General features: G+C 41.0%; 1 protein-coding gene across 1 annotated transcript in view; it reads right to left on the reverse strand.

Annotated features, from left to right (window-relative positions):
• Rbp (RIM-binding protein) overlaps positions 1-17,373 on the reverse strand; it is a 293,718-nt gene that overhangs the window by 40,533 nt on the left and 235,812 nt on the right. Inside the window, exons 31-34 of the mRNA XM_071679462.1 lie at positions 14,594-15,222; positions 13,956-14,150; positions 2,489-2,637; positions 1,752-1,873 (exon numbers count right to left, since the gene is read on the reverse strand). Coding sequence (XP_071535563.1) covers positions 1,752-1,873; positions 2,489-2,637; positions 13,956-14,150; positions 14,594-15,222 — 1,095 coding nt within the window. The remainder of the gene's footprint in view (positions 1-1,751; positions 1,874-2,488; positions 2,638-13,955; positions 14,151-14,593; positions 15,223-17,373) is intronic.

Consider the following 17,373-nt stretch of genomic DNA (forward strand, 5'->3'; position numbering starts at 1 on the left):
GTCCTCATCGATCCGTGTGGCAGGGAGGAACCAAACTCGACCAGAATTCCCTATTTCTCCAACTGACTCCCACATAGTATAAACACGGACACATTATCAAGTCTCCACGTTGGAATCTCTCTTATCCTACTGGATTCTACAACACAGACGAGGGTCTCATTCGAAGTGTATTTAGGAGCCATTTAAGCTAGCTTTTCGGGGGGAAGGAGAAGGAGGGAATTGCCATGCTCATCAAAGTTGACACTTCTAAACTTATTCTTTGGCATTCCACCGGACGAGCCACAATTTACTGTGGCGCATTCAGTCGATTCTCCAAGCTTACCTTTGACTGAACTGTAGAAATAGAAATAGAAAATAGATTTAGAAGGTCCAGCAGAGTCGCAATACCAGAGGTACTGTAACCATAGCAGATCCTCGTAAAAGGGGGCTAAGAAAATATATAAAGTTATCAGAAAGTTTACGTTTAAGGTCTCTGTTCTGAGTCAGTATCAAGAGGACTTTGAGCTGTCACACGTTTTACTGAGGCCAAGCGGAAAAAAATTAAAGATTAAATAGAATATATTAACAAGACCAGCAGTGGGTGAGGTGATTTTTCATATGAACAAGTTCAATAAGCAAGATTATAATTATGGTCAACCTCCTATATATCATACTTTCTTTCTATCTACATTGTTGAATTATTTCCTATCTACTCCTGACAGGTTTTGGTCATATAATACCCAGAATCTATCTTAAGTGCAATTTTGTCTATAATTACCTCTTACATTTTCTATATTTAACCTATGAAGACACCTGAGTTTATCTTAAATACGTCCATATCTTTTTCGTCTAGTTTGTGTTTTTTGCTGTCATTAATCTATTTCCATTAACCTTTATTTCTCACTGTTTCCCATTGCTACATTCCGTTACTAATCATCTTTGGCGTGTTACTTCCGTGAAGTAATTCGTCATGATAATTCTAAATGTAATCAAAAGGTGGTACATTAGCAAGATCGATTTACTGTCATAGACTCTGTTCTGCTCACTAAACCTAATACGACAGAAATGTAACTAATAGTTTTCGAGTTTTCTAAATTAGTTGTGATTCATCCGACGATAAAGTTATATCATATATCTAATGTAATTTTCAACAAACTAAGCAGTGATTATTTACTATTGATTATTTTATAACTGGTTTTTCGACGGTATTAGGTTTATCAGTGAGATTAAATAATTTCCCGAATTATATAAGGTGATAGTTGCAGCTCTTTGCCCATGAATCTTGTTCTACTAAAAAACAAAACAAAAAAAAACGAAAACATGAAAGAAACAGGTCCTGGATGTCATTATTCAGTCAATGGACATTTAACTTCCTGAGTTAATAAACGAATACGATTGAAAGAGGAGATTAACCCAAGCAGCTTACGAAATGCGACAGGGGTAGATGTCATTTCTTATCAGATATCCTTCCTTTTAACTCTAACGCGACTGACATAAACAAAAAAGTATATGTATATATCTTCAGCAGTCTTAAGCAGCAGTATAGAACTCGAAAGTAGAAGGCATGACTAACAACACTGCGGTACAGCTAAGCATGAATCAAGACCAAGACAAAATTTTTTTTCCCTCACCAGATGAGGTGTATAAAAAAAGAGGGAGGAAAAATAAATATCTTTAAGACTTACATTAAAGAGAAACTGCGTTAAGATGGAAGATACCATCGAAGAAGGAGGAAAAGGAGGAGGAGAAGGAGGAAGAGGAGGAGGACTTACCTTTCCTGCGGTCTCTCTGGTCGGGTCTTGGTGGGGGAGGTGGTCCGTGGGCTCCAGGACCTGGCCCCCTGCCTCCCTGAAGTGGTGCTCTGTCTCGAGGGTCCAACGTGTCGCGCCGTGACCTGGGTTGTGGATAGCATGATTAGAATCCCCTTAGCATATGATTTACACACACACACACACACAGAATAAGATAATGATATTAGAATATAAGAATTCTGAAGGGAAGTGCCTGTAATTATACCCTTGCAGGGGTAGTGTGATGAGGTTATCATAAGGCCCCCTATAAACAGAAGAGCAAATTGTTGCTAAGACTAGTGTGGCCTGGTGGTTGTAACGTTAACTGTAGCAAAAACTAGATTCCTACCTTATTATTCCTTTTTCTTCAGAATGAATTAAGAAACACTTTGTTTTCTAATAGTTTGCCTCTCTCGACACAAAATGTCTCAGCCTAAATCTACGGCATACGAATAGATGACAAGGAATATGGGATGAGACACTATCAAGGATGACTAGAGTAGAGTATGTTTATACCTCTTTAGGGTAGACATATGAAACTTCAAGGTCCCCTGCCACCAGGAGAAAGGCAGGCAAATAAGGCAGATAAAAGACAGTCTGGATTTCTGTGACGTATCATGAGGAGGAAAGATTAGCGTTTGGGGAGGATGAAAGAAGAATATAAAGAGCAGTGTTATCCAAGAGTACGAATCCTCAGCATGAAGGTCTAAGTCACTGACCTCTGTTCATCGTAGTCTTGCGGTGCGTCTTGAAGGAAGTTGGAAGGCACCAGGCCCCTCTGTCCCCTCAGCTCACCCATGTAGAAGCCGTCGTCGTCCATCTCGCCGTAGACAATGATGATGTCACCAGTTCCGAAGGACAACTCCACCTGTCGAGGGAAGACGAAGAGGAAATCCTGTTGGATGGTTCGTCCTGCGAAGGATTGGGGTAGTTTTCGTTTTTTTTTTTTTGCGGGGGTAGGGAGAAATATGGGTACTCTCCCAAGGGGTGGTATACACTTATATATTTAACATTCTAACATAGGCTAGTTCATCTAATCTAGTGATACTTTACACTTACACAGAGAACATTCAGCTACTTGAGGATACACACCCGTATCCTTTAATGCTCACGTAAAAAAAAAAAAATATATATATATATATATAATACTTTAAGAGACGAAGAAAATAAGGAAAAAAAGACAATATGAATGAGCATTTGAGGTGTCACGTTGGAAGACCATTCAGAAAAAAAAAAGGCAAGTGTGTGTGGAAGCTGAAGGGGCAACAGACGCCAAGAAGGCTACTGGTGGAGGCGTTGTGGCCAGAGGAAAATATAAGCACGAACATATAGAACACACACACACACACACACACACACACACACTCGCACACACACACCAGCAGTACGAGACATCCACTACACGTTGATAGTAAGCTGTAGAAACATCGACAAAGAGGAACACTTATCATAACACAGGAGAGGAGACACTGCTGAGCAATACTTTTGATAAAGAGGAGGAGGAGGAAGAAGAGGTGGTGGTGCTGGTAACGAATATACAGGCGTAAAAAGGGGGAAACGCTGACGAGAATGAAAGACACACTCAAAAAGAGACAGTAGACACATAAGCACACAGTTTAAGACTCTGTTGACAGGAGAAACAGCTGACTTACAACGTGGGCCATATTGCTGATGTCTAAAGCAGGTAACCCTCTTACCATCTCCCAACACTCGGAGCTAAGGATCTGACCTCTCAATATTTCAGATGTGTACATTTCCCAAAAGGCTGTGTTTTTGGTGAATACATATTCTTTTATATATATATACATATGTATACCACGGTTGGGTCGGTAATAATTTCTAGGTCTCTTAACAATCGAGTGCTGATGCATTTACAAAGAGGGGCCTTTTCTGATGTCAACAATACGATCACGCGAGGCGCAGCGGTCTGTGAACAAGGATCATAGACCTCCAGTGATGTACAAGAAAACACAAAATAGCTACATATATATATATATTCTGAACAGCACAAAAGGGGCAATGAAGGGCATACTGTGCTTGAAAGGGGGCAGTGAAAAAACATGCTGCTTTGTGAAAAAAATGAAAAAAAAGGTGGTTTGATATATAATTTTTTTTTCTTTTTTTTTTTTTCAAAACTTCTGAGGGGCAGTGAAATACATGCTACATTGGTGTGGTTGGGAAAGGAGCAAATGACTTATTATCTCTTCTTCGATCATGTTGAAGAGAGAGAGGATGGTTGGAAGGGAGGTGGGAGGTGGGGGTCCTCTATATTGGTAGGAGAACTGAAGTAGACCTTGTAAGGGAAGTGGGGAAACAAAATTTCTCACGGTAATTTTTTTTTTTTAGGGGGGGAAGAGATCTAAGGCTCCTTTCCAGTGGCTGTGGTGGGAAAGCAGATGCGGATGTTATGACTGAAGAGGGAATCATACACACGGGCCGAGATGCAAAAGGACCTCGAGTTTTAGAGGCAGTCATAGCAAGCGAAGCTGGAAAGTCTGGCAAGGCTCTTAGATAAGCCGCCATGCAAGACTAAACGCTACGAAAAAAAACAAAATGGGAACTAGAAATCTATACTCAAAAAGGCCAATGATATTCTCCCAACGAGGAATGAACCACAGCAGAGAGAGAGAGAGAGAGAGAATCTACAACGTAGCTGCAGCAAATACAGGCTTCACTGTAAAGGCAGTTTATCACATGCAGTAAGAAGGACTGTGGAATACATGGTAAGGTTAAGAAGACGGTGAAGTATGATGCGTGAATACCGCAACATATCACGGAGTGAGAGAGAGACTGAAATGTATGCTACTATGGGAGGAAAAATCCCTGATGTACAATGGGAAGGAAGGAGGCCAGGGGAGTAGTCAAGGGTATGATGTAACAAGCTCTAGTGGAAAAAGAGGGTCATTAATCAAAACAATTAGAGACAATGAGGAAGGAAGTGGAGGGGGAAAAGGGAGGGAAATTATAACTAGAACAAAAGAATGGTGCTACTTTAAAAAGAAAACGGATTAACCAGGAGATAAAGAAAAACAATGAGCCAAACATTAAGGTTGAGGTAACATAACATAATGTTCTACAGATGGGAGGAATTACTGAAGTATACGATGCAGGATAAAAAAGGGGGGTTGGGGGTTGCAATGTACACACGTTTCCACTGTCCTGATATTTTTTTTTTGCTTTTTTTTGTTACTACTCAACTACTGGCAGCGTTCCCTCAACCGCACACAGTACACCATCAGCTATAAGATACTGTCACTTAAGGTGAACTAAAAAAAAAGAATATAAGAGGCGGGTTTCCATAGTTTTGGGAACAAGACCACCAATCGAGATTAACGGATAATCCACCTAAGAAATCCATCATTGATCTAAGGCTAATGAGGAGTAGTGGGGATTTAATAGGAGATTCAAGAGACGTAATCCGGCAGAGGAGATTAGTTTAAAAAAAAAAAAAGAATCCGTTTATCCGACAGGATTTAGCCTGGCCCAAGTGTGTAAACTTTTTGTTTTCTGTAATTTTTTGTTTTGTAAGGATGGCCATTTGTTTTGTTTGTATTATCTTTTATTTTATCATTAGGCGACATAAACATGACACTCCTGCTCAAAACTTTCCTTTGTAAACATTACTGTGTTACTTACCTCCTGCAAGATATAATAAGAGGAAGCGAAGAGTCAAGTCAGCTTGTGGGCGTATGGGCGTCGGGTTGGGGGGGAGGGGCAGCGGGAATCAGCGTGTTAGTCACTCATGAATTCCAAAATGTCTAAACACCTTACATAACACCACACCCCTCCCTCCCTCTCTCTCTCTCCCTCTCTCTCTCCCTCTCTAAGTGCCCCCACCAAAGAGGGAGGACGACAAATCTTTAAAACTAATGATTGACTGAGGGGGGGAAATAATGATGATTGATGATGAAGATGATGATGATGATGATGATGATGATGATAATGATGATGATCATAATGGTTGGTTAGTGGCAGGCGGGATTGATCATTATGTCCAGGTGATGACTAGATCGCTTCAAAGCACCTCCTCATTCTGTTGCTTGTCTAGTCGAGCGACTGGTTTCGGGTGGTGTTAAAGAACCAGGGTTTTTAACACGAACGAAGCAGCAGAGACTTGACGTCAACAGTTAGGAGGATACAGAGGTCTACATCATCGTCAGGCACATCCATGGATGAAAAAACAAAAAAACAATCTTCTTGATTAGTTTTAAAAAGTACGCGGTCCTCTGATATATTTTTTTTTTATCTTTTTTTAATCTACATCTCATTATAGCCCCATCTACTCACCGAGACACATGTTTACTACACCTCTGCAGCAGCAGCCCCGTTCCTCCGCTACACCCTACACTGTCTACACCTCACCTGTAGAACTACACTACATTTATTAGGTACACAGATATACACAATCAAGGTTCTTATGCTACCCGGTAATGTGTGTGTGCGTGTGTGTGCGTGTGTGTGTGTGTGTGTGTGTGTGGTGTTCATGGGCCGTAGTGTTCTACAAACAATGCCATTAAGTATGAGGGGTAGGGGAATAAGGGTTCTTTGGTAATGGGAAGAGTCATGGAGATAAGAATGGAGGAGATGTAAAAAAGAGAAGGAGGGGAAGGAAAGAAAGAAGAAGAAGAAGAAGAATTAGAAAAAGAAGAAGAGGAAGAAGAAGAAGAAGAAGAAGAAGAAGAAGAAGAAGAAGAAGAAGAAGAAGAAGAAGAAGAGAGAGGAGGAAGAAGAAGAAGACGAAGAAGATGATGAAGAGGAAAAAGAAGAAGGAAGATCCTACAGGGTTAGAAGCAAAGGAGAGGGAGGAGGAGGAGGAGGTAGGAAAACAAAAAAAAAAAAAAGGATAGATATAAGGATAATGAGGATCAGGTGAAAGGATGTATAAAAAATTTCCCTTACTGTTGCTAACTTAGTCACAGAACTCGAAAACTTTGCCGAGATGTGAATGTTGCTCGCATTCCACTTCATGTTTCTATGACATTACTGAAGTATGAAACCAGTTTTTGTAGGGCACTGGTTCTGATAAACCTATTCGCTGAGGAGTCGACAACTTCCCCAGAGAAATGTTTTTCGCAAACAATGAATCGAGAGTTTCACGGTCTTTGCAAGAAAATGACAAGGTCGTTATGTTCCATCTTGAAGGAATGTGAGAAGGAAATATCGGTCTCAGAATATACGAAAAAGAGTTTTGAGTTTACGAAGAGTCTCATTTTTAATTCGATGTCTGAAAGATACTAGAGACGTGGCAGAAAAGAAGTTTGAAGTAAGATTTCCTTTCATTAGCCTTTACTTTCTTCATTAGCCTTTACTTTCTGAAGCTTCGAACTTTTGAGAGGGGTCACATTGAGGGATATGAACTTAAACGATGTTTGGTGTTACTAATGCATTTGTGAAGGTTCCAAAATCCTACGAAAATTCGAAATAACAAGCTTGGGCACTTGAGTTACCGTGCACACCCCGGCAACATACTATCTTAACTCTAGCATTTAAAGAAAGCACATGACAGCCACTGCAGTAGAAGCAAGAGAAAATGAACAGTGTCTCAGATTCATACTGCGCAAAGGGTTTTAGTTTCAATTGTCTCGGAGTTCTTTAGTCCATTTGTTGATCCCCATTGAGGGTTCTGAGAACCTCCGGAATTCTGAGGTCATTGAGTGATATGCACTGGCATTGAAGCAGAAAGTGAATAATGGGGGTTTTCTGAGATATCGAGGAGGGGAGTATGATCGACAATTCTTAAACACACGGGGACAGAACGTGATATGCGGAAACAAGCCAACCTCGAAAACAATAGAACTCAACTACACTACCAATTTTCAAGCAATTTCCAGGTACCATTTTCTTTTTCTGGTGGACAAAGGGATTCGAAAATATAAAATTTTGGAAAAGGTGGGCAATTATTATGTTAAGGGTATCTTAACGCCGTTTTGGGTCTTATTCACGGATAAACTAGCGTAGTGTTCACAGCCAAGGTGAGTATATTCAAAGAACACATATCTTTAGATAGATTCAAAAACGGAGGAAGATATTTTGAAAAGGGGGCATTACGTCTTTTAAAGGACATGAGAGAATCTTCTGGTACTCAAAAAAAAAGGTGAAGGGAAATCATCTTGGAGCGAAGGAATACCATATGGAGGTCATCAAGATGTGAACTCTTGGTGGAAGAAGATAAAATATATTACTTTTTAAGCCCAAAAAAATCTACAAATCTCAAAGCGTTCGGCACAAGCCTTACGTAAAATGCTTCGTGCATGATCGTTGAACTTGGCTTTGATTGAATCACTTTTCAGTCTCTCATGTATAACTGGGGCAACATAATAAGACTCAGTACGTCATTGCTAAATGGAAAGGCCATGAAAAGTTTAAGACAAATATGGTACAGCGTTTCTGATTAGCTCAACCTGACGTCTTTTATGATTCATATACAAGGGCAAAGAAATTATTTTTTCTTAGTTAAAACGAGACTTTTTTTTAGTATATATGTAATGTGTGTGTGTGTGTGTGTGTGTGTGTGTGTGTGTGTGTGTGTATGTGTGTGTGTGCGCGAAAAAAATTCAGCTCCCTTTTAGGGTTGTATAAACACAATCGAAACTAGTTGTATGCTGACGAACTTAAACTAAGAAAAAAAAAATTAACCTCTTCCTTGACTTAAGGAGGTAATCTTTTCCCAAAAACTCTAAAAAAAAAAAAGGTCCACTTAAAAGTAATTGACTGACTCATCATCTACATCACTTTTGAAAAACACTCAACTACAGTCACACGCCAATCTTAAAAGAAGTAAAGAAGAAATCAACAATAGCACCATATTCAAGACTGTGTTAATCCTCACTTCATCACTGTCTTCGTGTTAATCCTCACTTCAACACTGGCTCGTGTTAATCCTCACTTCATCAGTGACTTGTGTTAATCCTCATTTCATCAGTGACTTGTGTTAATCCTCACTTTATCACTGACTAATGATCCTCGAAGAAGCAAAGTGCTGTGGTAAAATCTGTCACTGCAAACCAGGGAGAAAATAGCCGTCTCTCTCGGTAGGTTTAGAAATTGTATATATCCTGCAACATGTGCAATAGCTTCTCCCACGTTAATATTAATAGAAGATCAACATAATGAGGCAAGTCGCTTCAAAAACACAAAACGGATTAAACAAATACAGAACAAAAGTCTTTGATTCTCCTTAATTTAAGAGAGACAAATATAGTCTCACGTGGGGACATTGAGCTATGCGAGGGTCCACTTCACGTGTCTGCCGCAAATTTTGCCAACAGGGTTTCGAGTGATGGTAAGGTGAACAGTGAGAGAACAGCAGCCATTTGGAATGCTGCATCAACCATTTCGGTGTCTTGTGCGACGTGCATGTGACTGTGGTTGATGAATTTTTCAACATGAGTGGGAAACGTGATAATCCACATGTTCTCCATTCATGGCGGACCCGCAAACACAATTTGAGAGATCATCATTCTAATGCGTAACTAAAACAAAAAACTTTTTTTAGGCCATTGAAACATAACTGAAAATAATCATCCCTTTCGCAAGAAAGAATATGTTTCGTGTGTGTTTGTATCTTTCTTCTCCTTTGTACTGAGACAAAATCTGTCAACTCGACTTCATGCATGAAACTTGAACCACTGTCTATCAAAAATCTGACCCATTTTCTGAAATGAAATAGACTTACATCATGTGGCAGACATGACTCTTAGAATTGAAGAGCATCTCTGTATAAACTATGGTTAACACAAATTCCTGTATGAGGTTCAGGAAGGTATTTACTTACGATACCCTATACATATATAAAAAAAAAATATGGGTAGGATATGGAAGGAAACATGAATCTAAACTAGAATGTAACTCCTCTAGATGGGATCCAAGCTTACATTGCCACTCTTAGAATACACTGGGGACAATCTCTTTGAATGAAATGTTAACTGGTATTAGAGAGTATCATTGTGTTCTTAACGTGTAGAAAGATGAAAGCCAACCTCACTCACCATCAGATGATCTACTATAATGCTACTACTAATTGCGTTGCTAAACTACTTCCTGAGAAGGTATTGATGTCAGCCCGAAGCACCTTTTCTTGTTCTTATATACAGGCTAGAGGAGTAATCCTAATGCCAAAATGAATCTTGACATCCTCTACAGTATTTCTGAAAAGCAACATGGCTATATCTACTTCTATATATATATATATATAAAAAAAACCGATCCTATCAATCCGATTATAAGGACTCACAGCTGGTTCTTGGATCATTCAGCGACAATTATATACACACATATATATAAACGAAGTATCCCTGACGTCAATCTCAAATGTACGGAGAAGAAAAAAAAAAAGGCAAAATATGATTATGGTCACTTATTGAGACAAGTATGAGCGACAGTAAGGAAGACAGGAGCACTTGATGATGATGATCAAGCCTTAAGAACATCAGAAACTAGTTTGTGACCGTGGCATAGATACACACACACACTGGCGGATTACGTCTCTTGCCTTCCAGAATTTTGTGGATCCTTTACTAACCCTCCTTCCAACCTGCTTGATGGCAACCACATATTTACAAGCGACCAAACAAGTGATGTCGTAGTCTCTGATTCCTTTGATCATATACAGCGTAAATTGCCATTACTCTTATCTTTTTTTTTATGTTTGTCTATCTAAATCAGTTGTCTAGTGCCACCTGGGAACCTATCATTGATCACATATGTCCATTCATCATCTCTTCACGACCCTATGCTTATTCACCATTCCTAATGTTTGTTGTTCCAGCATCAGTCGCAACCAGAGATACTCCCATATCCTTATCTGTCGTTGACTTCATCCATAATTTCAGCCAATTCGACAATGAGTCCTTTGCCTTCTTACAGTATCCTAGACTGTCTTTATCCTTATAAATTTTGACACAGATCCTTAAACCCTTCTGTATGCTGATGTGAGTTTAGAAGAAATGAGGTCTTCGCTTCGTTTATCTATCGATCTCTCGAGATCCCTTTCGATACTCGGCTGGACGGAGTGGTTCCCACAACCAAAAGACAAAAGCTTCTCTCTCTCTCCCTCAACTAAGCCTCCTGGATCCTACACTCTAAGAGTCGTGAGGTTTGTACGAGATCCTCTTCCATGCTCGTTAATGGCAGAGCATGAAGAGGGAGAGGACAACCTGTCTCAAAACCTAGTCTTTGAACTTCTTTAGATCACTGGAAGGTGCCGTGTGTCCTTATCCGACGAACTCGTCCAAACTCTACAACAATATCGAGATTTTTCACGTGTGTCCTTTTTTGTTTTCATCATACTCTCAGTGCATATAACCTCCCCTTTGTTACGCCAATGAGCTACATAACCCAACACTAAAATAGGGTATTATAGGAAGAATGGTGAAGATTAGCTGTCATCCGACATCGCATACAGTGCCTTAAAAAAGGACAACTAGAGAGAAAAGCCTGTTAAAGAAAAAGATGGTGCAATAGCATGACCATGACCGGTGCTGGAGTAAGCATAGACACGCAGGGAGCAGACAGGAGCCACTTAAGAGCACCCTACCAGCACTCTACTTAAGTCCTCCGACAAGGCAGAAAACAGAAAACGCAACACTTCCAGAGAGAGTTAAGGGGGTTGGTGGGTTGGAGGTAGATCTAAATTAATCTTACACAGGCATGTGTAGAGACAGAGAGGCATAGATGAAAAGTACCAGAATCTAAGGGTTATGTTTCTATAATTACTGTATCTAGTTTTCGTATCTAATTTCTTCCCCCCTTTGCTGTCTGTGCTGAACAGATGAATTCCTCACAACATAAGAGGTGAGTGATATCTGCGGAACCACTTTATCATACCAGCAAAGAATATAAACCCCCATGTAAAGGACTGGATACCGTAAAAGTGTGTGTGTGTGTGTGTGTGTGTGTGTGTGTGTGTGTGTGTGTGTGTGTGTGTGTGTGTGTGTGTGTCTTACTTTCTTTTAATCCTTATATATCACGAGTGAGCAGCAGAAACAAAAGCTAGTGTGAAGCAGTTTCAGAGAAATGTTGCATAATCTACAGAGAAAGAGAGAGACAGAGAGAGACAGAGAGAGAGAGAGAGACTGGTGCTACATCAATACAACACAGTGCAGGATTAGTTTTCAATACTCTGTTCTGACTCTTTATGTACCTATCCTTCCTCTTCCTTTATAGTTATACATATACAGGATTAAGAGAGACACACATATGAGCTGCAAAGAAAGCAAGTATAATGTAATCCACATACTTACAAACTTATAATGGAAAACTGGAGTAATCAGGCCGTACGTTTAAGTCCCTTTAAGTAAAAGAATTGTAAGAGTATTTATGAAAGGAGTTCAGCTGGATTTATGGGTTCCATGACCCTCCACTTGCCTTCAGTTTTCCATAAATTACTTTCTATTTTTTTTTTTTTCAAAAGGCTTAAACTATTCATTATTTTTGAAGACTTACACTACAGATTGGCTTAGGCTATGTTATATCTCCACATATATGACCTGGAGTTGCCCCTTCCTCCCACCATAAGATTATATAACTGAAAATCTTTTGCAGATTTAGATACCACTAATTCGTTTACAAACAATCTTCAATTCTATATGTCCATACATATTCACCTCAGGACCTCTTTCTAAAGGCTCCTGCCGCCCAAGACGGCGCTACTTCCTGTAGCAGGGGAATGCAGACTCCTCTGGGGGTGAGAAGTTCTTTGACGAGATTGTATTCCCAGTCATACAACCTCGCCAGAGTGGCTTTTCACTCGCAATGTGACCTCGAGCAGGTGGAGTCCAATAACACTGTATCATATATATGTGTGTGTGTGTGTGTGTGTGTTCAAGGGGTGCTTCTCCGGAGTATATTGTACACTCCACAGGGATTCGAGTAGGGGGATTGCTTTTTAATTCCAATCATCTTTGCTCAGGACACCTAAGACTCAAGTCTTGTTTAGGATAACCTAATGAATTGAAAATTCCTTTCAGTAACTCCATCAAATCCTTTTTTCTTTCATTAAGAGAATACTATCAAATAGTCACCGTACATTTCCTATGTATATTCACAGCAAACTAGTAAGTACTCTATTACGCGTGATAGATTCACAGCAACTTGGTCACGCGTGGACAAAGTGGCAAGATTCCATTATTCATAATTAGCGGGCAAGATATGCAGACATAATGACAAGAGGCTGTATATGCGATGACTAGGAGAGGGGCTGGTTGAGAAAACGCAAACAAAACAAACTCCCTTTGGTCTTCGGGTGAGAGTTATCACCTCAATCTAAACTATCGGTAAAACATATTTGTCGTCATCACATTCAAACAGCAAGCTAACCTGAGGGAAGTATCACGCACATACAAGTCGGCAAACGAGTGTACAACGACAAGCCAATGCTTATATTCGTACTCGATTGCTTCCTGTGAGAGGAGGAGGCCAAAAAAGTACCTTGTTCCCCATCACAGCTTCATCTCGAGAACGTTCGAAACACATGCGAATCGTTGTCTTAAAGAATGACTCGGTAATCTAATACTTAACTGGGTTAAAGAAGCGTTTTGATAAATCCTCTGCTATTTTATTTGAGATTCGATTTCATTCAGTCTGTTAACAGCTTGCTACAGAGATTAAGATCATCTGCAGTAATTATAAAACCCCTGCTATATTATAGTTCTATGAAATTGTCATGGACTGTTTTCAAAACGAAGCCTGGCCAAGATATTCGAAGCAGTAATCAGTGGCTTTTTATCGGGCTCACGGTAAAGGAAAGCATCTAAAATTTATAAGTTTCTCGGATATGTATGTAGGGAAGTGTTTGGGAAGGTGAGTCCTTACTTCACTACTCGAGGACGGTTAGAACAGCTTATAAGACTTCGATTCTTTTACAGTCAAGACGGAACACTTGCTAAGGAAATGTCACTTCCAAGAAATGAAGAGAAAAATGTTATTGAACATGACTTATGGAGCAATCATTATCATCAATAGTAAGAACTCACCATTTGGCCAATAGGTATAGTCTGTTCACTGAATAGTACACGATTTTACACCTCATTTCAGCCCCTTGAGAAAGCATACTCTAAGAGCAAAAAAAAATCTCGAGGTTGAATATGGTGTGATCTAAATCTGCAAATCGAGTCATAACGCGAACGTAAAAAAAAAAAACATAAGACAATCAACAGGAGTGAGACACGAGGGAACGACTTCGCCTACCTCAGAGTCAACATTGGGCGAGAGTTCCTGGGGGTCGTAGTCGTAGAGGGCGATCATCTTGCGGGCGGGCATGTTGGCGTAGATGTCCCCCCATCGATCTCCCTGGTGACCACGGCGACCCACCGACCCATCCCGGCGTCGTCTCCCGCTCTCAGACTCCTTCAGAAGCTCTTGCGCTACCCTCTCGTCATCAACCTGAAGGAGAGGACGCTGTCTGTAAAGCACTGAAGACACTCGTCACACGCTTGCAAATGCGTCTCAATGAGACCATACAGTTAAGACGTCCATAAACCATCCCAAAACTGCTCTTTCGGACAGAGATCACTCCTTAAACCTACATGATTACAAGTAAACAAGCTAGACTAAGACAGATATGAGGAGGGGAGATGGACGCTACAAGGCTGAAAGATAGCTGTATGTTGCGTATAGTTTCCTATGTACATTCATATATATATTTTGTGTAATCTGAGTGAAAATTGAAGCACTGGACATTTGTATAGTAGAAATATTTTGATCGAAAGTACAAGGTAATACCTGAGACAGAGAATAAATTGAGTTCAGGAGAAGAAGTCACTATATTAACCTCCACGTCATTACCAGGGGTGACAGAAGAACTTGAAGAAGCCTATAGCACTAACCTGCACCTCAGAGACCATGTTGCAAGGGACGTAGCCGGAGTGACCACCAGCTTCTCCCCAGTAGAAGCCATCGGGGTCCTTATCGCCGATCACCTTGATCAGTTGTCCCTCTCGAAAACCTAGTTCCTCGTCGCAGGCGTCGGGGTTCGGGCTCATCGTGGGCGGGTCGTAGTCGAACAGCGCCACGAAAATGCGGGTGTGTTGGTCCCCGCCTGGTGCGGTGCCGCCACGCCCACGCCCCTCGCCACGCCCATACTCGCGGCCATACTCGCCTCCTCGGTGGTGCCCTTCGCCCTCGTACCTGTCCCTTAAGACTCGTTGGTCGCGGGGGTCTCTTGGAGGATGAGGCTCCCTCATGTGTGGGTCCCGTCGATCTCGCGGTAAGTCCCTGGGATCGCGCCCTTCGCGGTAGTGTAGTTCGCGGGGGTCGCGCCCCTCGCGTGGTTCTCGCGCGTCCCGGGGCAAAGGCCGATGTTGGTGAGGTGGCGGAGGGGGACGACCTCGCTCCTGATGCGATCGGGGAGGCAAGGCGCGGGGGTCGAACCGGCCCCTTCCACCCGGCCCGACGTCGTAGTCTTCTTCGTTGAAGCCTTCTATTGTGCCGTGACTCTCGTTGTCTTTGGTTATCTCTGCAGAGAGGAACTCATCAGTATCGCCGCCTCGCCTTTAGCACCTACAACCACTACAACAACTACTACTTCCACGATTCGAGGGGGATCAATCCACCGTAGGGTGTAGGTAGTGTGATGATGAAGAGTGTCAAGACATTCCACAGTGAGCTATTGGAGTAGATCTCAGACTAACTATGAGGAGAGGGAATGATTGATAGTGGCAACACGATCTGAATACAAGAAAGGCCAGTGGTTTCAGCAAGGCCTTACACGAGCCTATGAACTTTGTTCAAGAAAGTGTTCTTGTTTTAGTGTGATCAACATGCTTTAGTTCTAAGGGAACCCCAGTCAAAGAACTGTACTTTACCTCCTGATGTGTGTGTGTGTGTGTGTGTGTGTGTGTGTGTGTGTGTGTGTGTGTGTGTCTGCGTGCTGTTCCGAATGAGGTTTCTGTTTACCATCTACTCTGTATAATCAACTAATCGTTAAGTCCCACGTGCATTCACGAGCAAGGGCTTCAGCAGTTTACCTCATGTGTATTCCCAAGACGTGTATGTCCCATCCTAGATGCTATAAGGTTGCGCCATAACTGGTTTAGTATCGAACGTTAATCCAATATGATCCGAAACCCTACTGGCGGATGGACCTTTCATGATCAGTATTTAGTCCATAACATTTTTAGATCATACCTTGTCTGATACTGATACCAGGTTCAGACTGGAAGAAATGAAGCGCTCGTGTATAAACTAATAATTATTGAGCAATGTTCTGAAACTTTAATTCGAAACATGAGCAAGTTTGACTGTAGCAATGTTCTGAAACTTTAATTTACCTGTCGAAACATGAGCAAGTTTTACTGTTTTTTTTCTGTGTCCACTTTAGTCCTTTCAGAAAACGGTACATAGTCAGAGTTCTTGAGGAATGTGTAGCTGAATGATTGTATCTTTTTTTTTCATGTTACAGGTGCTGTCTTTCTGGTGTGGGAGCTAACAAATGGCGTGCTGTGCTGTAACAAACTACTATTGTGGTGAGGGAGGGGTGGTGATGGTGAGTGAAAAATCTGTCCCAAACCATGCGAATTTCTACTAAAGAGTCTTTAACAGGTTCCGAGCTATATAGAAAAAAAAAGAAAAAAATCTATTGAAAAAAGCAGTTCTGCCTCTTTTCAAAAGCCTTGTTTGACCCTCATAAAGGTTCTATGCCTCCTCCAAAAGTGTGAATAGATTTTACTACAAATTTTTTTTGGGGTCCGTACACAGGGTGCTCCTATGAGCTGTCCCTGTGCAGTTCGTTTGATGGCAGAATGTGGGGGAGGGTGTGCATACAAAGTGGAGGATGTTAAACTGGCTCGTCAATTGGAGGTCTGTGGTGAGGATCGATGCAATTGGAGGGAAATACGTGAAGGCATGACATTAACAAGAACAAGAGGTAAAGGGAACAGACACACATCCTTATTGTCAAAAGCAGGCAGAAAATTTGCATCAGAATGTTCTAAAGATTTAGAAAAAAAAATATGAGTGATTGCGATAGGACACGGGTATTTACAGTTATAGAAATGCATTGTCAAAGGTAAAAGTGACAATTGGAGAGTGAAAAATGCATACAGATTTAAGAGTGACTTATTAAGGCTAAATCGAATACTTGTAATGAAGAATGAAGCTACAAAGTAAAAGAGCGAGATGAGATTAAGAGGCTGAACCAAAATAAACGGACGAGCATGGGAGAGAATAACCCTAATAGATGATGGACAGATAATAATATCCCACATCCCAACACACTAACCACTTAGAACTCACGAAATGAAGCAGTCTCCTATAAACGTAACACCACAGACACCTGTTGGGAAAACTGACCCTAGTAGCCGAAAAAAGTCAAAAACGTTTCGAAACGTTTGGAGATCTTCACAGGGCCATTCACAGCAACGTGGTTTCTGAGGATTAAGTTGTTTTTTTTACCACACAGAGAGAGGGAGTTGATAAAAATCTTTGTCAGGATGCCAACCAACCAATGCAAAAGATTACGTTGTGGCAGAGCTTTGAGGACTGTGGCAGAGAGAAAGAGTAACTTAATATCCTAGGATCAAAATGGTTAGGGGAATCGAATCTCATGATTTAATATGATCGCGGTATGTTGTGATATATATATAAATATATATATATATATATATAT

The sequence above is a fragment of the Panulirus ornatus genome, chromosome 30 (assembly GCF_036320965.1).
Source record: "Panulirus ornatus isolate Po-2019 chromosome 30, ASM3632096v1, whole genome shotgun sequence".
NCBI lineage: Eukaryota > Metazoa > Arthropoda > Malacostraca > Decapoda > Palinuridae > Panulirus > Panulirus ornatus.